This window comes from Notamacropus eugenii, chromosome 6 (assembly GCF_028372415.1).
Source record: "Notamacropus eugenii isolate mMacEug1 chromosome 6, mMacEug1.pri_v2, whole genome shotgun sequence".
Classification (NCBI taxonomy): domain Eukaryota; kingdom Metazoa; phylum Chordata; class Mammalia; order Diprotodontia; family Macropodidae; genus Notamacropus; species Notamacropus eugenii.
Window position 1 is genome coordinate 20,382,312 of NC_092877.1, and position 26,287 is coordinate 20,408,598.

Below are 26,287 nucleotides of genomic sequence, written 5' to 3' on the forward strand. Positions count from 1 at the left end.
AGGAGTAGCCACACAGCCTTTTAGGTTAGTCAAAAGTTTAATTACTTGATTTTCATGCAGAGCTCTCACAAGAGTATGAACTAACCAACACAAAATATAGATGTCAGATACACACACACACACACACACACACACACACACACGCACCATGTGGAGACAGAATTTGGTCACAATGCCAAAACAAATATTTCGTCTCAGGAAATTTATGACAATAAAAATGTCATCAGTATGGTCTCTGGTATTTTACAGAGTGATTTATCCTCTTGTGAAGATGAAAATAGTCTAAGGCATCATGAAGAACTTCTGCCTTTTCATCGACGAAGCTCTGTACAAACTGTATCACATAATATTTTAGCAACCCTGCGCCAGACACCGGTGAAAGTAATTGCACATAAAAATGGAACGATATCCCCCAACGGCAAATTAGTTGTCGCTCAATCTTTCCCTATGGTAAGTGACTTTATTGTTCAGATGTTAGGTTTCTCCTCAGACTTTCTGATGTCATTTTTTTCTTGAGCTGTAGTGGCCCTGGATGATAAAAGCTCTGAACAACTCTAGAATTTGCGAATAGTATAATTGCTATTTTCTTTCCTACCTATGTGTAAAATATTTCCTTGACTAAAGAGTTACAAGAAAATGAGAAAACAGAGGTAACCTTTGTTTTGTTTTGTTTTGTGGGGATTAAAAGCATAGGGGATGGGGGCAATGTCCTGGGCAGAGGCGTCAAAACTGGAAAAATATTTAACAATATGAACAAAAATACAATAAAATAGAAATAACATGACATTTTAAAACTAAGCTAATATACAGCCCACAAGAATCCTTATGTGTTAATTAACAGCCCCATTTCTTTTTGAATTTGACACTATTCTTATAGGGGATATATTATGGGACTTAGAGCCTGGAAGACATGGCTTCAAATAGTGCCTCTGAAATTTGTCAACTCTGTGACCTTGGACAAATTACTTAACTTCCCTAAGCCTCAGTTTTCTTATGTGTAAAATAGGGATAATCTTAAAGTATCAAATTTTATATGGTTGTTATAAAGCTCAACAGAGATATTGGAGAGATACTTGTTTTACATATATATATACATACATACATATGCATCCTTAGAAATACAGTGTATATACATATATGTACATATAATAGATCTTTAAAAGATTAAATAAAAATGGCTTAGTAAAGGTAGCTTTGTACAATATAAAGGATGCTGAATTTGTAGTCGAGAATGTGGATTCAAATCCCAGATATGTCAATTACTACCTGAGCAAGTCACTTACCTCATTTCCTACAATCCAAAACTTGAGAATTTGATTACATGATCTCAACAGCTCCTTCAAGTTCTAAGTCTCTCATCCTATGATCTGATTGACTTCTGGGTATTCTTATGCTAGACCTAACAGATAATAGATGTGAATCTCTAATCAATTGGTTCAACATTAAGTGCCTACTCTTCTGGGCACAAAGGGAAAATGTACAATTTAAAGAAGATGTGGTTACTGGTCTTCAAAGAGTTTATAGTCTAGGGGCATAAGATATAGTTACAGGACTCTCCAATACAAAACAATAATATACTATAATATATTCTACAACACAAAATAATAAATTAATTAGAGATGTTTAAAACAATTCCTTTTAAGGTTTGAATGGGGAGTGGGAGTTTGTTACTGAAATGGGGACATCCAGGAAAGGAAATGCTATCTGAATTAGGCTTTAAAGTATAGGTGGAGTCTTAATCCATGAGGAATATTAGGTTGGGCATTCTAGGCATGCTTTGTAGAAGAATCTGGTCATTTATTTTCTATTTGGTTTTGTGCATTTAAAGGGACTTGCAGTTAAATTCCATCCACTAGGGGAAGAAACTAGGTTAAGGCACTTGGATCACTCTGAGACCTAACTGATGTAGTTACTTCCTCCATCAATGCCAGTCACAACTTGGCCATGTCTACCGATCATCCTGAGTTACTCTCATCCATGTCTCCCTTTATATCCAGTACAAGGAAATCACCCAGTGTTGTTAGGAGGAAAGGATTTCCTCTAGGTCTTCTGACATTATGTCGGTGCCAATGGGCACCTACTATTTAGATATAAATAAATAAAATTTGTTGGCCCTCGTTTTCACTACATGACTTACCCATTCCTTTTCCTGTTACACATCTCTTTGGTGATATTTATAACTCACTTTGTGTATTTTCACATGGAGATTGTTTCAAATAAAAATAGTCCAACAGACTAACAATCATGGTACTTTCCTAGTAAAACCTCTTCTTTTTGAAGCACTACACAAAGTATAAAGCATAATGTTCAGGTGAGGTTTTAGTCTTCATTTCTACATGTCCCTTCACCTTACTGCAAGGCACATCTATACATCTGTACCCATCAGGAAGCTTTTCTAGAAAAGAGAACTAACTCCTCTGAACTAAATAATCTAATCAAAATTGGAACCCAATATTTCTTTAATTGTCCATCCACGTGTGTGAAGACATGTCAGTAAAACTGGAGCTGATGTTTTCAACGACATTAGTAATGAAAAAATAAGAGTTCACCTGTGATTAGCATATTACTAGATTGGTTTTATAGACATTTTTGTTGGAAGATAATGGCTGATGCTTTGTTCTCTCCCATGGGTCTTAAACTAAGACTTGCCATCTCTGGGCTCAGTAATAATGAATCCCCTGGAGCACTTAACACTTTTCCAAGTGTGCTCTAATTTGGATCACACCAGAGGCCAGTTAGCTTTTCCATAGAATAATGTATTCTCCACACATCAATGGCAGCTATTTCAGAATTCACAGGAATTTTGTGACCAAAAGATGGAGATGATAAAGAACCCTGAAATTGCCCAGCACATACATCCCAGGGAAGGTGAATCGGGGGGCTTTAGGGTTAATGTATTTTAAATATATGACCTCACTAGGCTCTCTCAATGAGATAGAGGAGGCATGATCTGTAGTCTCATATTTAAATACAGAGGACAGCACCAGCGCTAAGCACAAGAAAACAAGGCAAGAATTGACTTAAGCTCTTCCTTGCTTAAAAAAAAAATAGAGGTGACAGTGAAGGAATTCCCTTTGTAGTTGAACATAAATAATGTTTATTGGGAAGACATTGGTGCTCAGTGAACTAACAAGAGCTGAGGAGCCAGAGGCTCACAGGACCTCATCTAGGCTCCATCACTGCCTGGTTTTGTGGCCTCAGGCAAACAATTTAACCCTCCTGCCACATTCTCCATTGTAAAATGGAGGTAATGACATTTATCATCCATTTTCCCAACAGCTTGGTCATGAAGGTTAACTAATCATTCATTTCAAAGCAGTTTGTACATAGGAAGTACTACACGAATGCTAAGCCATATGAGAATAACAGTATTGAATGTTCTTTTCTAGAACTCACTTCAAGGAAATATCTTGATTAGGAAAAGTGCTCAAATGTCTCATGTGTATGGAGGGACTTAGTACTGAAATTGATGGGAGAACTGTCACAGGAGGATTAGAAAAATGTCATTGGACCCTACAGACTATATGTAGGTACACACACATATGTACATATGGATATTGTGTATATGACTATAAATTAACATACACACACATATATAACATGTCTATAGGTATATTTGTATATATGTGCAATGTGCTCATATATACACATGTATGTTCATATAGTTTACATGTTTGTCATATATACACATATATACATAGATATATACAGACATGCCCATATAGAGATGTATTCATACACACATATCCATATCCATATATACACATATGGTACTAAGTATTAGATTATAATTTGGAGTAGGGTTCCTGAGCGTTCAATGTGTATCAAACTGAAGAGTGACCTTCACAGTTTAGTCACCCTCCCCAAGCCCTTACCCCACTGATGAGATTCTTACAGTGTATATTTTCCAGCTTCTTTCAGGATGCACAACACAGCTTGGTCTGACCAGAGCAGCTTCTAGACTCTACACATGTGATGGTACTACCATTCTTGACCTAAATGATTTAATTTTGTGGGCTGTAAATGAATACTTGAAACACAAAATCTCCGAAGAAAAAAAGTCTATGTCTCTAGAGGAGAACAAAGAAACGGCGATTCAAAGAATGGAAGGTAAATCAACACGGTGGAGTTCAATTAGCCTTGGAACATGAGCCTGAAGATTTGCATTCTAGCCCTGGGCTCTGTCACTTATTATTAGCTGTTTGAATCTGGACAGGATGCCTTCATTAGCCCCTCTGGGCCTCAGAATTCCTCAACTCAAAAATGATAGAGTTGGACTTGATGACCAGAAGTCTCTTTCCTCTTTAATATCCTTTAATTCTAGGTTTGGTAGCAATTGTCATTGGATTTTAGAGCTGGAAGGGATCTTAAAAATCATCTCTTCCAACTCCTTAGTTAAAAGATGGAGGGAGCTGAGATTCCCCAGAGGGACAGTGACTGGCTGCAAGTCATGCAGCAAGTAAGTTCATTTCAACAAGATTTTTCTACCTTCCCTCTGTTGAGTGCCTCTAATTGATCATATCTGTAGACACACTTTGCATGTTGTCTCTGCCATTAAATTATGAGCTGCTTAAGAACTAGGACTGTCATTTCTTTGTATCTCCTGAGCTTAGCGTAATGCCTGGCAAATCTGTTGTCATTGTCGTTCATTCATTCAGTCATGTCTGACTCTTTATGACTCCATGGACCATAGCATGCCATTCCCTTCTATCCTCCACTATCTCTTAAAGTCTGTCCAAGCTGCCTGGTGTATAGTAGGTGCTTTTTAAATGCCTGTCCATTGGCTTAGCAGCCCCTTTTATGGTAAATCACACACAAACCAAATGGGTTATTTCATTTATTTGCTCTGAAATATTTCTCAAATCTCTTCTCCACCAACCTCTCTATTCTCACTGTCACCGCTCTATCATAGAATCGCATTACCACTCCCATGGATTATTTTAATAGTCTCTATAGTCCTTGACTCTTTGTCTATTCTTTTCAGTTCATCTTTCATATTGCTACCAGATTTATATTTGTTATGCCTAGATCTGATCATGTTATGCCTTGGCTCAAAAATCTTCTGTGGCTGCATATTTTCTTCTAAATGAATGAGTGAATGGATGGATTAATGGATGAGTAATTGAATGAATAAATGAGCAAGCAGATGAATGAATGAATGAATGAATGAATGAAGACATGAATGGATAGGTAGATGATACATATCTATTGGACCAAAATAAATGTCCTAGAATGTAGGCATTATTGATGAAAATGGATCATGAATGAAACAATAAATATAGACTTTTCCATTCAGTCGTCAAATAAAATCAATCATATCTGAAACGACATTGGCTATTAAGGCTCTGGATGGGTCATAGAAAACCACCTCAAGAGATCTTGACCTGTTGGCATGAAATTCCTGAATGAAAATAGCAGGTCCTTACTGGGGGATAGGTCTTATATGCTTACTGCCTGGCAGGTTTTCAAAGTATTTATGTAAATAATATTTACAATGAGATTCTTTTATGTACCATGTTGTATAATGTGAAATTTTAATATTTTTTCTTGGTATAAACTTCCTGTGAAGAAGCTTAACTCCAATCATGGTGTTTAAGAAAATTTCTTAAGATTAAGATTATGAAAATTTCTCTAATTTTTAATTGAAATTAACTTTTTATCTTCCTCAGATAAAAAAGCAAGTCAAGGGGAAATCAAGTCATCTCCACAAAGCATCATGTCAGCCTATTTGTGTTCTTTCAACGCTTCTTTACTCACCCTCATTCTCAAAAATCCTATAGAAGTCTGGGTTTCATGTGGGGAACCATTTATACCAATGGATGGTAAGAGAGAGGGGGGAAAGGGAATCAATTCCCAGTTCACTTTATGGAAAATGAATTAAATGTGCATCCATGTCAACCCAGTGCCACATTTATGCAAAGGATGAGTAGTTGGGTCTATCAATTCATATGTGCTAGAGGATGGATGGCTTCATATCCCAGATGTGCCTTTTTTTCTTACAGGAATAGAATGTTTTGTCTGGGAAAATGTCTAATTTAGGTGATAAAGAGATTCTCGATGTACAAGGCTGCGAATAATGGTCTACATTCCAAAATAACAAATGAGTTTAATTCACCACAAGGAAGACCTGTCTGCACAGCTTCGTTTTTAAGAATTACCCCCTTTAGGCAGTGGGTGGGTGTTTAAAAAACAAATGAATCCAAACCAGGCTTCCATCACCACTGATGAAGGATGGCCCTTGCATATGCCAAGTCCTTCTAATAAAGCCATGGCTCTATTTTTTCTCCTCTTTGATTCCACATGGACATGCCTTAAGCTCTGTCTCTTTCAAAGGTGTTTCTCTGGATGACCCTCACCTTTTAATTACTTGTCTCTAATTGGATCTATCTCATGGACTTCCAGGGGCATTACAAATTATCGGCTTCTGGGATAAATTGCTGTTGATAAGAGAATTCAAGATAAAGACCCTGGGTTTCTGTGATTACAGCTTTGCAAAGATCAGAAAAACTTGAGAGAAAGAATTGGCTAAAGAAGGACAGAATTTTGGCTGATCTGGAAATCATGAAACACAAAATGAGACAGTTAAAAGGTTGGTATAAAAAAAAAAAGAGTATGCTCTGTTTAATTCAGAATATGAGCTCAATTTATGGATTGATGTTTTACCCTAGATAAGTATTTGGCTAATGAACTGTAGACAAAACACAGCTATGAAAGCAGTACAAATCTCACAGCTAATGCCACATTTCTTGAATATTAATTTTATTTTAGTAGTCACATATCAGACTATCTGCCCATCTTACAAGCTCAACCTGTCCCATACTAAACTCAGCATTTTCCTCTTCTCCTTACTAATTTTTCCCCCTATCCCCTGAAATCTGCCTGTCTTCCTGACTTTCCTAGATCTGTCAGTGGCTACACCAAAGAGCTAGCAAATTGTGGGTGAAGACCTTGGTTCCAGAGCCAAAGAACCTGGCTCCAAATATTGCCTGCTACTATCTGTAAGACCTTGGGCAGATCACTTGGACTCTCTTGTTCTATTTACTAATCTGTAAAATGAGGTGAATGGATTAAATGACCTCAGAACTTCCTTCTCACTCAAGTTCTATAATCATCTCTTCCATAGTCAATGAGCTTTCAAACCTGAGAATCATTACTGACCATTTTGTTCACATTCTGACTCCATAGCTAGAGTTCTCTCCACTGACCACACTGAATCCCCAAAAAGGGGTCCCTTCTCATTTGAAACTCATTTAGCTCTTTGACTTTTCCTTTGTATTTATGATATTCTAACTAAAAGTTATTTCTCTGCATGACTCACCCCTCTGCTCATTGAAGATAAGATAGATGACATTTTTTCATGGTTATGTCTCTGGGTCCTCATGTAGGAGTTTCCACAGTTAGGGGTTGGGGCCTGTACCTTCATCAAAGTAAGGAACTCCTTTGGAGTGACATCCTTCTATCAGGGCATCATTTGCTTCATACCTTGATAGTCTCAGACTTGCCAGGGAGCTTGGAAGATGAAGTGATTTGTACAGGGTTACACAGTCATTATGTGTCAGAGGTCAGACTTGAACCATGGTCTTTCTAACTGGGAGGCCAACCCTCTGCCCATGGGGCCATCATACATATTCACTGACTTTAATCTAGCTATTATTTTATTTGAGAAGCAGCATGGCATAATGGATAGAGAGCTAGCTTTGAAGCTAGGAATACCTGAATTCAAGTCTTGACTGATCCATACTGACTGTGTGACCTTAGACAAGCCACAATCTCTTAGCATTCTGTGTACCTCTCTACAAATTGCAGAGACAGTGGTAGAGAGAATTTTCTCATCTGGAATTCCCCTGTGGTAAAATCATAGGTCTAATGCTTTATTATTTACTTTGAGTGGGGGCGACAGTGGTATTCCATGCCCCACCTTTGCCAAGCCTAGAGGCCTGTGTGGGCTACCCGAGTCTTCTTACCTCACCTCCAAGGTCTTCGGTTGGCCAAAACCGGATGCTCATATGAGAGAAAGGACGTTCCAGAGTCGAACAAGGGTTGAGCTTTATTTCAGGGTCTAGTTACAAGTGCAGGGGGGTCTTCCTTAGGAGGAAGAGGGGGAGATTTCCTAAGGAGGCTAAGATCTTAAGGGATTGGAAGTAGAAGTACAAGCGGGGAGAGAGGGGGAGGGGAGAGAGGAAAGAAGAAAGCGGAGCCTACTGTCCTCTTGGCTCCTCACGTGCTAAGAGAGCTTTCAGGCTTCCTCAATCCTACTTAACCTTCAGCCACACAGTTTGCATCTGAATACCGTGCTGTTAGATAACAATAGTGTGCCCAGATCCGGGACGACCTTGAGGGCAGGGAGACTCCACCCATCACGTATCTCCCGGGGAGAGGCGGAAATACCCGAGCTAGCCGAGCTAGCTCAGTCTGACCTTCTCGAATCCCCGCTGTTCATGGAGGGCCTCGTAAGACTCTAAGATTTAGAAGTCCCACTTTTACCCGCCCGAGACCGTCCACACGGATTTGAACTTCCAATCCCAACACACCTTAATAAACGTTATTACATCATTATACTGATTACATTATATTCATTGAAATGGGACCATGGAACTTCTCCTTTATACCTTATATGCCATTTGGGGGATGGAGTGCAGTTTAAGACACTAAAATTAAAACCTGAGTTTAAATTTCATTTTCTTAGACTCTGGTGCTAGAGTTGGTGGCTGTCTTTAGATATCCCTATGGAGACTTCCTGAAAGTGAAGGAAGTGTTATCCCTCTAAGTGATATTGTCAGAGAATTTAGAACCAGAAGGAACCATAGAAAGATCTCTCTCATTGCCACAGTTTGGTACAGACAGGATAAGTAAGAGATTTGCCCGAGATCGCAGAGGTTTTGGAACTAGATTTTCTGTTTATTGTCCTCCTTTTTATGACTCTGGTGAACTTTCTACTAGACTATACCCTAAACTTTAAACATTCTCCAGATTCCACCCTAGTATACTCTGAAGTGTACCCACATTGATTTATTTTGATGAATCTATAAACCACCGTACTGCAAAATAATTAACCATGTTCACACTTTATACCTTCCTAAATCCCAATAAAACCCATCATACTTGCTCCCAAATCCACTCATAGATAGTTGTTTTATGTTTGTATGTATGTGTATATATATAATGTATACACACACACACACGTATATAGTTGTCATTCAGTTGTTTTTCAGTTATGTCCAACTCTTTGGTACCTCCTTCTGAGATTTTCCTGAACTCAGGATTACATTTCCTGCCTCCACGCATTTGCAAAGGTTATCTTGTACCTTTCTCATCATCATGCCTTAGAAATTCTAGTTTTCTTTTTTTATCATTAAGAGAAATGGTTCTTATTAGAGTTTTTTTTTTTTACCCCTTGTGCAGAAAGTAGAATTGGCATTATTCAGTTGCTCAGAGGAATGTGTGAACCCATTGATGTGGGCATTTTCTTTCTAATCAATCAACACACATTTTTTGGGGTGGTCTCAAACAGATTCTTGGTTTTGGGAAGGTTTTGTTTGTTTTTAGCTTTCTTCAAGGTTGAGCAGGTCATACGCACCAGGTTAGACTGCGAAGAACGTGAGGACCAAACTAAGCTTGGAGACATTCATCACCTAGTTGACCATGGAGTGATGAATTCTTTTGTACACATTAATTTCTTTTTAAAATTTTTATATATTGTATAACAATTTCTAGGAAGTCTTTATTGATTCCCAAATCACTAGCACTTTTTTCCTTCTCCAAATTATCTTGTATTGATTTACTCATATAATTGTTGTCTCCTCTGTGTAAAATATAAGCTACTTAAGGGCTTAGTACAGTGCCTGGCACATAGTAGGAGTTTAATAAATGCTTATTGATGAATTGAGAGCAGCAAATGTTTTTCATTTTGTCTGTCTCCCAGCACATAACATAGAACCTTCAACAAAGTAGGGACTTAAATTAGATTGAATCAAGGCAACAAAACACACGTATATGAGTATGAGAGATGGCTCTGTAAGAAAGATAGAATTAATGTATCCCATAACAATTTGAGCCATTTTTATAGCCTTCCCTATTGCTAATGTGATGGTTAAAACTTCTAGATCTCTGGGAAAGCTGGTCCCCAAAATGGAGCCTCTTTGTGAAATTCTATGGCAGGGGTGAACCTCACTTCTATCTTCCACCCATAATATTCTGATAGCAGAGTGTGAACTCTAGTGTGACAGTCTTCTAAAACAAATAATGCTTTCAGGTTCCTGAATATGTATTCTGTATGGGGCCTTCAACCACTTAAATAACCCACTCGTGTTGTCATTAACTATATATCTTTAGAGTGATGTGCTGTATAAGTGACTAAAGTGCATCGTAAATAAAATGGCATTATGTTGACAAGATGCTAGTCACAATTTGCCTGCTATAAATTAACAAAGGCTCATTTATGATTAGTTGGGTAAAAGAACATGTTTAGCATTAAATATATGTGTGTATACGTATGTGTGTGTATATATATATGTATGTATTACCAAGAGCATTGCTTCCATAGCTCATTGGCTGAGTGAATCAATTATATTTTTCTTCCTAGGTCTAGCAATTATATATATATACACACACATACATATATATGTTTGCTGTATATATGGAGATCTTATTTTCCTAAAAAGTCACCATAGGTCCTAAGTGTTATGGATTTATGAGCCAGAAGGGATGCCATTGAGTAGAGTGCCCTCAGGAACCAGGCCTTTGCTCTTTCCAATCATCTTACACTGCTCTCTCTCTCTCTCAGTTGATATCACTTGGATTCCTGATGGGTTCTAATTACTTGAGCTATACTATAATGTATGACTTTAAATGCTTCATGCAGTATGTAAGAATCCTTGTGTATTGCAGTGGCCAGACGCTTAGGAAATCAAAGAAATGTCCTTGACAAGAGGGAGAAATGAACAAAGGGGGAAAATAGTATTAAGTGCCTACAACATGCCAGGCAGCAGTTGGTAATGTAAATACCAAAAGTAGGCCATTCTTACTCTCACATAGATCACATTATCATAGAGAAAGACTTAACATGTAGAGGAGTAGTGGTCAAAGGAAAGAATTTTTGTGAAGCAGTTATGGGGATGATACAGTGGAGATGTCCTCGGGTGATTTTATATCCTCTCCAGAATCAATGGGAGTGCTGTTTTTATTACTTTTTGCTGAGAAAGAATTGTGTGTGTGTGTGTGTGTGCATGTGTGTGTGTGTAACCATTCTGTGGTAGAAACTGGCATGGATGGATGCTTGGATGGATGGATGAATGGATGGATGGTGATGCATACTCTGGGGCCATCTAAAGAGAATAGGTTAGGTCAACATGCATTTCTTCCTTCATTCACAAATCAGGACAGCTCCCACCCAGAGTAGACTGCCAAAATTTATTGGATTAACTCCTTTATAGCTGCCATAGTCCCTCTTTATTTTAAGTTAGCAGGCTAATCTCACCCCAGTGGGAACACAGGAAACTCCTCCTAACCACTCTGCTCACCACCTTCTACTCCAAAATATTGTTAGGAAAATTCTCACTTTTTGAGAATCATGAAAAGCCAGCTATGGAATCAGGATGACCTGGGTTCAAATCCTGCTTCTGAAGCATCTTTTTTGTGCGACTCTGAGTAAGTCATGTGACCTGTTAGTGCCCCTGGAAACTCTCCAGGACCATGTGTTAGAGGAATTGTTCATCTGCTGTGATGGAGGAAATTGCTATGTTAGGACTTGTCTACACTACTGAAATCACTGGGTTGGGCCTTTGTGTTCGTCCTTCATTGCCAAAGAAGAGGTCTCTACATGTGTTTAATCATTCCATGAGAAAGGAATTTTCTTAATTGAATAGGTTATAAATACAATAAGATAACAGAGTTGACAAAGTTTCAACTGAAATTCCGACTCAAGACATCTGTGTTTTCTTTGCCATTAATGTGCCATAACATAGAATGTGTCCACAAAATATTAAAATATGGAAAAAGTCCCATTATTCAAGACAGTGTCTTGGGTTAAGTGTTGGACCTAAACAAACAAACAATTATATCCTAATTCAAAGATTCTTAACCTGGGGCTTCATGGATACATTTCAGGGGAGTCCATGAACTTGAACAGGAGGAAAATTTCCTTTTTCTTTTCACTAACCTCACTAACCTCTAACTGAAGTTAATTTCCTTTATTTTTGAAAGTTGTCAACAAACATTATTCTGAGAAAGGTGCCATAGGCCAAAGGGTTTCATGCTAAAATAAGGTTACCAACCCCTGGGATAGTGGATAAAGGGCTAGATTTGGAGTCAGGAAGACTTGGGTTAAAAGACAATCTTTGACACCAGCTTTGTGACCATGAATACATCATTTAGCCTCTCCTCGTCTCAGTTTCTTAAAAAGAGGTCAATAATCCTCGTATTACCTGACTTGCAGGTTGTTGTCAGGCATTGTCATCATCGTCTAATAACTAACTTGGATACGGTTTGCTAAGGTTTGCAGAGTGCCTTACAAATACTACCTCATTTTATCCCCCCAACAATTCGGACAAGTAGGTCCATTATTCTGATTTTACAGGGAAAGAAACTGAAGTACAGAGAATCTAAATGACTTGCCCAAGGTCACAGGGCTAGTAAGAGTCTGAGGCTATATTTAAACTCAAGCCTCCCTGACTCCAAGTCCAAAGCTCTATCCTCATAGCTGCCTCACTTGAGATAGTAAGCATAAAGTGCCTCGCAAACACGACATTAATGAAAGTTACTATTATCATTATTCTCCATCTCTAAGGAACTTTACACATCAGCTCTGTTTCATTAACAACAGTAACCCTAGACAGCTGAGAATGAACTTTGCCTTATGACTTACACAAAACTCAGAAACCTCATTTCTTCGACTGGATACCTTTTTAAAGGAACAAAGCGAACTCTTGTACATGTTTGTAAAATGGAGAAAGAAGACATTTTAATATGCACATGTAATATTTTATTTATCTCTTCTTAGCACTCCTTTGTTGTATGTGGCCCTTTTTTAAAAAAATGCAGAAATTTCCATGTCTTAAATCCTGGATGAACTATTTCTTAGCATCCCAATATCGCAGGGCGTTCTATCGTCCCAGCTTCTTCGAGGACAAAGGGCGTCAGGAGCTAATCATGCTTCTGGGGTGTGATTAGATGGAAGCAAAGAGTTTGAGTTTGAGTATCTTTTGAGTTAATATTATTTTAGAAATGCTTAATCCTCAGGCTTTGAAGCTAATTGTGAGGAAAGACTTATTATCTTAGAAGAACAAAACATATGTCCCTGATCTAATGGAGGTGATGGTGACAATATAGGTCACCAGTGAATTCTCTCTGAGTATATTACAGTGGAACTGGGCCATGGGCATTAGGCTCGAGAAAGGCTCTGGCTAGTGAGCTGAAGAAGTCTATTTATGCCTATCTGAAAGACCTGAGCTACATCCTCATCTTCAAAACTTTCCACAAACTTTCCAGCTTTATCTCTCCCTCTTGGGATGTATGCTCCCCCTAAACTGGGTCAGCTGCCATGGCTTGAACAAATACTTCACTTTTCCTGCCTCCACCCCTTTGGCTTTCTAGGGCCCCTCCACTATAAATCCTGTTATGGTTTGTTCTATAAGAAAGCAATAATAACTAACTTGTTGATGGGAAAGGAGCCCAGTGTGTCAGAAATACCTCTCTCCTATTCCAACCTCATCTTTGTCTGAGTGAATGAACCAATGAATGAATGAAAAAATCACTCATTAATCAAAAATCACTCACTATACGCAAAGCACTGTTGTCAGTACTGGAGATAGAAATAGAAAAGGAACATGCAGTAAGTGCTCATTAAATGCTCTGTCTGATCTAATACAGTTCCTGCTCCGGAGAAACTCACATCCAGGTAGGGAAGACAATTCTACCCAGTTCAATTCTAGCCTCAACCAAAAGCCACTGCTTCCAAGGAGCACAGCCTTTGTTGATTTCAGCTTTTGTACACCCATGATGAATGAGTCAGTGAGTAAACTGTAGAAGCCAGCGGTCCCTTGTGCCATCCCCAAATGATCCAGTTCCTTTTTCCATCTTGGAAAGGCAGCTCTGCATACTGATGAAAGTGTTGGATTTGGAGGCAGGAAATACTTTTTAGCTTCACATACTTCCTCTAGCTCTTACTAACAGAGTGACTATGAACTTCACTTATTTGAGCCTTTGGCAATGCTTCGACTATGTATATGTTATAGATGGGCTCCAGTCTATCTTGGACTTCCCATACTGACACAAATCCTGGATTCTTGATGTATTATCATCTTTACTATGGCCAGGTGCCATAGTGGATACAATGGTGACCTTGGAGTCAGGAAGACCTGAGTTTGACACCTTTGACCTGTGTCAAACCTGGGCAAGTCACTTCTTTGTCCCTCAATCTCAGTTTCCCCTTATAGAATTATAACTAAAGTGTATATATATCTATAAATAGTATATGTAGTAATATACCATATAGGACTTATAGTACATGTGATCATAAATATGCCGATAATAGCCCTTCCTCCCAGGGTTGTCATGAGGATCAGAAGAAGTCATGTTTGTAACACACTTTCCAAACCTTCAAGTCTTCTAGAAGTGTTAGAGGTTATTATTTAGAGGGAGGGGGTTTGTATAAGCAAAGCACAAATAAAAAGTCTGATTCATGTAAAATTGAAAAGCGTGTACTTACTCGAAAACTTAGAATTTCTGAATTCTCCTTCTAGGGCGACGAGTCTTGGAGGGTAAACCTGGAAATTTGCTTTACACTAGGAGCCCTGCTAGGCACACAGTAGTCCAAGGTAACTGGATGGAGCCCACTCAGGAGGAGAGGAAGTTATTGAAGCACATAGTAAATGCTAAGGTATGTCAGAGCTCAGCCATGGCTCCTGCTTCTCTACCGACACCTAAAACAACGTTGAATTGAGAAAAATGCATCTTTGCTCTATCTTCCATGTTTGGCCAGTTAAGAGTGGTTATAAAGTTGGCATTTGGAAGGTGTCTAAATGGATGGACAACTGCAACTGAAGTGTGTTTTGTTTGAATGGGGACCATGAATTATGACCTTAGCAAAGATGAGAAAAAGGCCCAGTGGATATGTACGTAGGCAATTACACTGAGTATCTGAAAGATGAGTCTTAGGGCTTCACTGCTCATCACTCCTAAGGGTCTGTCTCAATATGTGAAAAGATCAAAGAGTGAAAAACTAATTGCAATGGAGACATTCAGGAGTGTGAAATTCAGAAAATGGTTTCAATCCATATGGTTAATCAGTCAGGATTGCTGTTCATAAAAGAGAATGAAAGAGAAAGGTCAGCTCTAGTGAGATAATTGGTGATGGGGACATGGGAAAAAATACCACATTTCTCCATCTTCCTCCATGCTTTGGAAAAGTTTCCATGTGAATGTACTGTCCTGTGTGGGAAGGTTTCTCAAAATTAAGAAATGTACAGAGAAGTACAAGTTAAGGTTCTTGGGGAAAAGGACATATCAGAAATAGGCTTTCTCACAAGACCAAACAGGCTGAAGTACTGGCCAGGAGATGAGTGCCCATTGTTGAATTAGCCCATGATCAGTCCAGAAAGGTGCGTGTATGTGTAGCTGGGTGTCTGAAATGAAGGAAGTGAGGACCCAGACCCTGACTCACGAAACTCCTTGAGAGACTTTTCAGATAACAGAAATAAGTCTGTGATTCTGTTTAAAACACACATGAACTCACACATATATTTCCACATAAAACTGCACATAAATGTATGCAGAAACCACATAGAAATCATCTATTCATATGTTTAATATGGATGTATATGTAGAGCCCATATCGGATTGCATGCCATCTTGGGGAGGGAGGGGAAAACAATTTAGAACTCGAAATTTTATGGAAGTGAATGTTGAAAACTAAAAATTAACTAATTAATAAAAAAGAAATCTATTCAGAGGGTTGAGCACATGTCTCATGGTTCATGTCTCCTGTGATTCCTCTTAACATAATGAATGGGCACTTCTGTCAGAATTAATAATGCGATGGCCTAGAACTGGGAGACATATACAATTGTCTCTCTCCCTCTCCATCTCCCTTTCCTTTCTCTCCCTCTGTCTCCTTTCTTCTTCCCTCCCTCTCCTTCTCTTTTTCTCTCTCTCTCTCTCATATATGCATATATACACACATACACATATATTTATTTATACAGCTCCATATACTGAATAATGTGCTGAGTCTAGAGTTGGGAAGAGTTACGTTCAAATACTACCTCAGACACATATTAGTTGTGTGATCCTAGATGAGTCACTTAACCTCTGTCTCAGGTTTTTATCTGTAAATTGGGAGTGATAATAGTCCCTACTTCCTATGGTAGTTGTGGGGATCAAAGAAGATGATATTTATAAAGGGCTTATAAAATGCTCGCTATGATTATAATTAATACTGTTACTCGGGAAGTTCTTTTTTGACTCAGATTATTTTATCTGATTAGATTTGGTCCATATATTGGTGATGATAAAGTCAACACATGTCAGTTCTTCTCTTTATTTGTTTCCTAACATCCTCACCTTCCTTCCCAGTTCTTCACAGAATCCTCAGTCTTCCCCAAGCTAAGGTCATTCATGCCATGGATCCTGATGCTTTTTTCTTCCTAGGCACACCTTTCTGAAGTCCAAAGCCAGCAAACCAAACGCAATTCAGTGCCGATGAAACAAACCAGCCTGTATATTCAGCCCAACACAAAAAGAGTCTTCGCTTACCTCAGTGGTCATGAACATGAAGACGGTGTTTATGCCTGGGGCAGATCAATTGCAGAGGTAAAATTGTGGGAGAGGCCATCGGCTTAGAGGATGTTTAGTGCCCGGTAGAGTTGTGGATCTCAGGGAACACAGTCGCATATTGCCTTTGTCCTGATAATACACAAGTTAGGTGGGTACCAAGAAAGAATGAGGATGCTCGTGCCCATCTACACATTCCATGTAGTATTGTACTATATAGTACATGCCGTAGTTTATCATATAGTATATATGTAATATAACAAATATGCTACGTATAGTAACATACTATATAATGTATACCATTTACTACACAGCAGATTACATATGTAATATGGAATAATATATAGAATGATAATGCTCTGTATTGTTTATATAATAATGTGTTATGTAGCATATATACGTGTATATATACAAATATTTGGTGTTGTTTAGTTTCTTTCAGTTCTTCGTGGCCCAGTTTGGGGTTTTCTTGGCAGAGATGGTGGAGAGGTTTGCCATTTCCTTCTCCAGCTCATTTTACAGATGAGGCAACTGAGGCAAACAGAGTGAAGTGACTTGCCCAGGGTCACACAGCTAGGAAGTGTCTGAGGCTAATTTGAACTCAAATCTACGTGACTCCAGGCCTGATACTTTATCCACTGAGTCATCTCGCTGCCTGTGTGTGTGTGTGTGTGTGTGTGTGTGTGTATACACTTAGAAACGTGGGTTTTACTTAATGTAAAGTCCATGAGGGCAGATGCCATTTCACTTTTGTATCCGCAGTGCTTTGCGTGGTGTCGGGTCCATAGTAGATGCTTGGTAGATGTTAGTTGATTTACTGCTAATATTCTTTGTAAACTGTAACATGGTATATAATATTTTGTTCTTGGGTCCAAAAAATACTCTTCACCAGATAAGGGAGGCATAGTGAGATAAAAATATATATTAAAAATAAAAATCAGGCTTTTAGTGGATTGCAAACTCCAAATGAGTCAGCAGTGGAATATGGTGATCATGAAAGCTAGCAGTCAGCCTTTGAGAAAGATAATGTCCCCAGGATGAGGAAAGTGATGATCTTGCTCTATTCTGATGAGATCACAGCAAAAGGACCATGTTCAGATCTGGGCACCATATTGCTAAACTAGAGGTCTTCCGTATGAATTGGAGAGACTCCGGCCCATGTGGCAGAGCGCATTGGAGGAGATTTGGAGTCAGACTAAATTCCTGCCTACTCATTATGTGCTACTCATGTGACCTCTGCCCTTTAATAGGCCTATGTGATCAGGTTTGAGCTCTGGCCCTGGGCATAGCTTGAGCTTGGTGGGAGAAGCTTGCCGAATGAGTGGAACAAAAAAGAGTGGAGCTGAGAGTGAGGCAGAGCTGGGAGAGAGGGAGGTTTGTGTTTGTCCATTGTTCTTGAAAAGGACCATGACATCAAGATGATGACATGACTTGCAGTTGACTTTGATTTGAGCGAGGGAGGACTGTGCAAGGTCATCAGCCTCACTTTCTCTTCCAGAGCCACCTGGGTCCTGTGGCCAGATATTCATCAAGACTACCAGAGATGGCCCAGGATATAATGTACTACCCTGGCCATTTTAGGCTAAGGTCTTATTACATTCTCTCTTTGAGTGAGAATCACTTATTCAATGAATAGGCCTCTTTAAGTAGATAATCAAGGGATGTACCATTTAAAAGAAAAATCAAACTGGGTGGGGGGAAGACCCTCAGGGTAAAAGAGCAATAGTTGCTATTTAATATTTACATTCGCTCTGTGCTAGGTGGGCAGGGACCTATTGTCCAGTCTATGAGCTCCAGAGTGAATTGGTCTTTGAGCAAGAAATCTGGCCAGTAAATGCAAAGAAAAAAAGGCAGCTTTTGGCCATGATAGTGTACCTTCCTCTGTGTAGAGCACCCAAGATGGAGAGGAGAGGAGAGAAGAGGAAAGCAGCTAGCGTGAGTGAGAGAGGGAGTGATTTTGCCTAAAGGAACTTGTTTGTAGGGAGGCCTAATGGAGGGAAGGCTTGGGGATGGCTGAGCTCCCTCTGTTGGTAACGGGTACAAACTTCCTTTTTACCATGGTGGAATTGGGTTTCTGGTGGCTGAATAAATATTTTGGTTTCATCTTGAGGAAGAGAGTTCATATTTTGTGAATTTACCCTGGAAATATGCTTGCATATCTATAGCTGCTGCTGTGGGTGTTGCATTGGCATTACAGGGCATCAGACTGTGTCATCTGTAAGGTCTCTATACCATACTGCAAAAGGATTATGTGAAGTGACTTGGAATGTCTGGCAGAGGTAAGAAAAACACTGCAGAAATATGGTAGTTGCCTTCAAATACTTAAACATATTTTGTGAAAGGCAGAACTAGGGACAGTGAGCACAAGTTACAGACAATTCATTTTCTGATGTAACAAGATTCAAATAATCAGAATTGTCCCAAAGGAAAATGGGTTGCTTTGAGAAGTGGTAGTTTTTCAAGGAAAGGCTGGATGGCCACTTGTCAGGTATCTTATAGAGAGGATAGGGAGTCAGGAATGGGTTGAACTAGATGACCTTTGAAGTACCTTTCAATTCTGAAATCATTCTAACCATCAGCCACAACTATTATTGTCATTACTTTGGTCAAGATCCTCCAGGGGGCATATAAAAAAATTCTAGGCCTTAGCCTCAAAGAACACATTATAGTTAGGGAAATAAGAGAAATATATATAAAAAGATAGGTAATGTAGTGGATTAGAGTATTGGACATAGAGTCAGGAAGACCTAAGTTCAAATCTTGCCTCAGACACTAACCAGCTGTGTGTGAAAAGTAATAAATTAACCTCAGGTATAATTACTACAGGGCATCTATGTGGCTCAGTGGATAGAGGACTGGGCCTGGAGTCAAGAAAAGCTGAATTCAAATCTGGTCTGAGAACCTTACTTACATTATGAAATGCAGGGCAAGCCATTTAACCTTGTTTCCCTCAGTTTCCTCAACTGCAAAATAATCTGGAGAAGGAAATGGAAAACCACTCCACTGTCTCTGCCAAGAAAACCCCAAATTGGGTCACAAAGAATCAGACACAACTGAAACAACTGAACAACAAAAATAATTATTAGTAAAAGCCAAATGAGTGACCAACTGGTCTAGCCAACGCTCAACGTAGAATTCCTTACAAGGAAGAGATCATTTGTAGTTGCGGTAATGGGGGCAAACAAAGCAGTGGTGAGACTTGAGGTGGCCCTTGCGGGATAGATAGGATTCATGTAGGCAGACCATCCATGACCAGGGAAACAGCATGGGTTACAATGACATGTCTTCATAAGGAATGTTTATACTTTAGAGAAAAGAACAGTATGGCTATGGTGGAATGTGCATTCAAAGAACCAGACAGAAGAATCTAGAAAAATAGCTGAGGCCATATTGGAGAGGGCTTGAGGTAATCACTGATGGTATTTGAACAGTGGGAAGATATAATATAAAGTGTTACTTACGAAGATAAAAATGACCAGCACGTGTAATCCAGATAATTACTAATGTAAAAAGTTATCCAGGTTTCATTTAATCCATTGAAATTGTTTTTAAAACATCATCTCTAATCTCTTCAGTTTTGTCTCTGAGATATCTACTTTAGGGCCCTTTTAAGGAACTGAATGAAATTCTTTTTCATCAGTCATACTTCATTCATTAGTCCACTAAATAAGAATTTTTAAGTACCTATTTCAAGAAGGTCATGGTGGTAGGCCTTGGAAACGTTTCAAAAACATTTTCCAGATTTGTGATTTCATCAGTGTTGGGAAAACATTGTAGAAATTCCCTCCTCCCAATGTAGAATGATCAATTTCCAATTTATGGTTCTGGAAAATTGCTGGGGAGAACTGAGGGATTAAGGAATTTGCCTATGGTCACATAGATAGTGCACATCAGAGGCAGGGCTTGAATCTAGGTCTTCTTGACTGCAAGTCTACCATCTATACATTATTGTTACCTCTGTCTAGACCTTTATGGTACAAAGACAAGAAAAGAACAATACCTACCTTCAAGAAGCATATGTTCTACTAAAGAATAATACTACTCCCCCAGACTGGGTTTCTAGTTTTATCATTCATGAGCCCCCACCTATGTGTCTACCATTAATAATCATATAATAGATTGAATTAGCTTTAAGCAAAGACATTTACAATGATAGTATAATAGCATTTAGTATAAAGTATTTCTACCAAAATCCTGGAGCATACTCACCGACAAATATATACAGGTCCTTGGGAAGAGTGACTAAGAGAAGAGGGACATGTGTGGAATATATGTGTGGCAGAGGGGTAATTGAAGTTCTTTCTTGAGTTTCAGTCTTCCCTAGGACAAGGAGACATGTTCTTTGAAGGTGCCTCCTTCCTTGGGTCTTTGCCCATCCATTTGTCCTTCGTGTGTCACATTCTGTTCTCAACTTCTGGGTCCTTTTGGGTGGGAACAAAATGACAGCCAAGGACAAACAGATGCTGACAGGCACCTGAGGAAGGATGCAGGTTATTTTAGCTTGATGCATTTACTGTCTGTTCCTGCTCCAGTATTTCAGATGACATGGTCAGTGGGGAGAGGAAGAAAAATAAACTTTTTAAAAATTTTCTTCCTCCTCCCTCTAGTAAATCTGTTTTAGGGACTTGGCTCCAATTTTGATGCTGAATCCTTAATTTCTGAACTTGGAGTCCTTCATGACTGAGCTGATTTACTACTGGACTGACAGACTGACTATGCTGTTTATACATAGGTAGAGAGGTATGTCTAATTCTTTCAGGCTGTCACAAGATGCTTCCTGTGTGGTATCATCTGCCTTCATCCGAAAATCACAGAGCTACAAATCTCTTTAGATTAAGGACTCTTAGGCTGTAGGAAAAATACCTTTTACACCTAGTTTACTCTGTTGATTTATTAAAGGTGTCTGCACTTTTTGTGACTGCATTAATTGAGATGGGACCTTACGCCCCCTTACAAAAAGATACCACATGAGAGGAGTCAGTGGAGAGGGAGAGTTTGAACATGGCAAGGACTAAAGGAAGCTGATCAATGGGACATATTCTTAAGGGGGATAGAAGGGATAGTATCATAGATTGCAAGAAGAGGGACCATCTTTTTGTCAAAGTCTAAATCAACAGACTTCGAAGACAGATTGAGAGATGATGTCGAAGGGTTTCGTGATGTAGCATGGGGGAGAAGATGGGGCTCACAACAGGTCTCTGTCTTCTTGTTAAAATAGAAAGTAAGTTCCTCTGTTAAGAGAGAGTGAAGGGTAGAGTGTGAGAGGCTTGAGGAGGGAAGAGAAAGTTTGGAATAGCTATTGAGGGGAGTGAAATCAAATTAATCTTGGGAAGACAGAAGGATTGTCACATAGCAGTGAGGGCCAGAAGAAATTAGATCATAATCATTTGTAGTGAACCTAGTTGGCCTAATCATATGAACTCTACCAGTGTATTCAGAAACTTCTTGGTAGGAATGAAGAAGTCATATGGCAGAATAAATCACTGGGTTGAGAGTTTGTCAAAGGGTATTAATAGAGTAAAGGGGCAATGTAGAGTGGCACGAAGTATAAGGTTGATCCTGCTTAACTATAGGATCAGAATTTTGAAAGAAACAAAATGAGCTTATAACAGGCATGATGCACTAGCAGAACAGGAAAATGTGGAGTGCCTGGTAACCATGGAGAGGATAAAAATAGGGTTGGTAAGGGTAAGGCAAAGGGAGAGATGGAAAGATAGGAGGCTGTGGCTGGAAAGAAAAACAAATCACAATTCAATATGTTGGAGATAGAACAGTTATGGGTAAAGTGAGATCAACAGTATGATCAACCCTGTATGTAGATGAGGTGCAGTGAAGGTTAACACATAAGAGCACATTCAGTGGCAGGACAGATGGTAAGGCCCTGTAGTCTAGATAGCAAGTAACCCAATTAAGCTGGAGTGTAGAGGAAGATAAGACTGATGTACAAATGCATCTTTACTATCATTACGATTGGTAAAACTATATCCATGTGGTGGTGAGAACTCTGGTGGTAAGAACTTTCTTTTCCAGGTTGACAATACACATAATATACATGTGTATGTGTGGGTATATATGTGTATATGTGTGTATATGATAACATTATAATGATATAATACATTACATTTATATTACACATAAGTTACCCAATTAGCCATGAACGCTGAAGAAGCATAGACTGTGGGGGAAGCAGGTACAGCTGCAAGGACCACATCCTCTGGAGGTTGTCCCCTGATTGATGGAATTTGAGTCAGCTTGGACCTGGGGCCAGTGGCATAGGGGCAGCTGTTATTCATGGGCTTCCTGGGAACCTTAGTGCTTGAGGGGAAGCGGTGGTTAGTCTTCCTTGTGCTACCTTCTGTCTCCTCATGGAGCACCTCTCCATTTCAGTCAGGCTGGCTTAATGAGTAATTCAGATGTTTTTTTATAAAGGTAGAGAATTTACATGGAAAAAGTCCTCTGTGTAGAATGAGTAGGGAGTTGGAAAAATGAAGAGATGCAATTTCACTGAAGGAATATATATATGTTCAGCAATATATATCAGTCCTTGCTCAGAACAAACCATCACCACCACCACCACCACCACCACCACCACCACCACCACCACCACCACTACTACCACCATCACCACCACCATCACCACCACCACCACCACCACCACCACCACCACCACCACCACCACCATCACCACCACCACCACCACCACCACCATCACTACCACGACCATTACCTCCACCACTACTACCATCACCTCCACCACTACCACCACCATCACCACCACCACCATCACCGCCACCAATATCCCTTCATTGGTTTTCTCTTTACCTGCTGAAGAAAGATAAACTTCCTTAGATTGACATTCTATGCCTTCTGCATCCTGACTTCAACCAGTATTTCCAGCTTTGGCTCACAGTACTTATGTTTTCCCTAAACTCATGTTTATTCCACTATGGCTTTCCCATTTCTGTGCCTCATCCACAGTATTTGCTTAGAATGCCCTCCCTCTGTCCACCTCTGACTCTTGAAATTCCTACCCTTCCTTTAGGTCTTAGCTCAGATCTCTTCAATGACGTTTTCCTTGATCCCACCCATCCACAGAAGGAAGTGATTTCTAGCTCATCTGAAATCACAACATTTTGTAATCCTCTTAGACACTTAGGAGAAACACAATCATGTAGTGGACAGAGAGCCAGCCTCAGAGTCAAGAAGTTACAGTTCACATCCTGCCTTTGACACATACAAACTGTGTGACTCTAAAAAACTCACTTAACCTCTCAGTGCCCCAAAAAGCTCCCTGAGCCTAAACATTGCCTTGGTGAAGGGAGCTTTCTCACAGGAAAACTCCCGACAAAATAATTAACATTGTGAGATTCAATAGGAATAGAGTCTTACACTTGGGTGCAAAAAAAAAGTTTCACAAACACAAGATGGGAGAGGCATGAGTAGTTGGCAGATGTTTTTCCTCTGAAAAAAGATTTGGGATTTGTAGTACACTGAAAGCTCAAAATGAGTTAGCAGGATTTAAAAAAAAAGTGATCTTGGGCTACATTAACAGAAGCCCAGCTTCCAGGAATCAGATGATAATCCCACTGCACTCTGCCCATCCCCCCTTAGACCTCATCTGGAGAATGGGACTCAATCCTGGGCATCATGGTTTAAGAAAGACATTAATAAGCTGTCGAGTATCTCAAGGAAGGCAAACAGAATGGCAAAGGACCTTGAGTTTATGTCATATGAAAATCAGTAAAAGGAAATAGGTATGTTGACCATATAGAAGAGAAGACCAGGATATGTTATAGCCATCTTCAAGTATTTAAAGAGCCATCATATGGAGAAGAGATCAGATTTGTTCTTTTTGGTCCCAGAGGGTAGAACAATTAAGAATTCATGGAAGTCCTATACAGACTTGATGTCAGGATAAAGATCCCAACAATTAGGGCTGACTCAAAATACATTGGGCTCCTTTGAGTGGTGGTAAGTTCCCTATCTTTGGAAGTCTTCAAGTAGAGGTTGGATCACCTCTTGGATCTGTTATGATGGAGATTCCTTTTGTGGAGCTATTGGACTAAATGACAGCTGAGTTACCTTTCATCCCTCAAACATTGTGTTTCTATAATCCTGGGATTCCCTCTACAAATGCAAACACAGGTCCAGATTAAAAAACAACACCAAAGAATATTCCAGTGAGTTGAATATTTATCCATATGCACATCTTATTTCTGCCTGTTAGGTGATGAAAACTTCAAGGGCAGAGATAGATTCTTGTTTCTCTTTTGTATCTTCCTAGAACAGTTCATTGTCCATAGTAAATCTTAATAAATATTTGTTGAATGAATGAATGGTCCTTTCACTGGATGAATGAGAAATACAGTAGAACTCATATTTCATTGTTTTTCTCTGTGTATTTCATCTAGCAAATCAAGCCAGGGTTATCCAAAATTTGGTGTCACTCCAGTCTGCTCTTTGTTTCTCTCATAAATGTGAAAAGTCCAGCTGATCCAGCAATTTTCTACCCACCTTTTTCTACCTACCTGCCTTTACCTTTGGCAAAATGACTCTTCTCTCCAGTTAGTCCCATCTCTTCCCAGTACACCAGTACAGTATTCTCTTCTGGGTTTAGTAGCTATATCTTCAAGCCCAAAGCTTTTCTCTGACTTAGCATCATAGACTTTAGAGTTGGAGGAGATCATAGAGGTCATACCGTCTACCTCCCCACCCTCTGTCTCCCTCATTTTATAGTTGCTGCGTCTGAAGTACAGACAAGTTAGGCAACGTGCCTAAGGTCACGAGTGTAGTTAAGTCACAGCTGTGATTTGAAGCCAGGTCCTAGGATTCCAGAACCAGTGTACTCTGCCGTCTGGCCAAGCTTTGTCTGGTCCTAAAGGACTGATCTCCTCCTACATCTGTAGCATCTCTCTCTACCCACTTTGATGAGACTTCAATGGATCTGTGATCTTGTCGATGTGGGTACTCCCTTCAAGGGTGCAGATAACAACCTCTCTGTACCTTCTCCACCTTCTGTCAATGACCTCCAGCAGTCTTCCATGGGAAGGAGTGGGAGGAGGGGAGAGGGCAAAGCATTTGTCACGTGTGTAACAGTGGAGGGCACAGGCTGCCCATCAGTCATCCTGCTATTTGAACAACCCATCTCATCGTCAGGTCTCCCCTTCTCCCTAATTCTCTTGCATCCAATGTAGCCTTAAATTTTTTTACGTCTCTTTTTTCTTTTCATTCATTGCTAGCCTCAATTCATTCCAGGCTTCAGCATTTTCTGACACTGTTATCATAATGTCTGCTCCTTTCTAGTCATCCTCAATTTACCCACTTTAGCCTTCATTTTTCTGGTTTTTAAAAGTCTAAATTGGTCACTGAGTTCCACTTTGTATTCACATCAGTCTTTTTATACAGCTAACCCTTTCCTTCTAATTTTCTAAGATCTTCTTAGATCTTCTAATTTCAAGAATTTCGTCTTGAATTTTTCTTGGCTTTTGAGGTATCTTCTCTAGTGGGATTAAATTTTTTA

General features: G+C 39.4%; 1 protein-coding gene across 2 annotated transcripts in view; it reads left to right on the forward strand.

The window, feature by feature from the left end:
* Nucleotides 1-26,287, forward strand: part of LOC140510513 (doublecortin domain-containing protein 1-like) — an 80,264-nt gene that overhangs the window by 31,402 nt on the left and 22,575 nt on the right. For both annotated transcript variants that reach the window (XM_072619244.1, XM_072619246.1), the window contains exons 9-14: nucleotides 250-450; nucleotides 3,912-4,110; nucleotides 5,670-5,822; nucleotides 6,488-6,589; nucleotides 14,739-14,875; nucleotides 16,645-16,806. In XM_072619244.1, coding sequence (XP_072475345.1) covers nucleotides 250-450; nucleotides 3,912-4,110; nucleotides 5,670-5,822; nucleotides 6,488-6,589; nucleotides 14,739-14,875; nucleotides 16,645-16,806 — 954 coding nt within the window. The remainder of the gene's footprint in view (nucleotides 1-249; nucleotides 451-3,911; nucleotides 4,111-5,669; nucleotides 5,823-6,487; nucleotides 6,590-14,738; nucleotides 14,876-16,644; nucleotides 16,807-26,287) is intronic.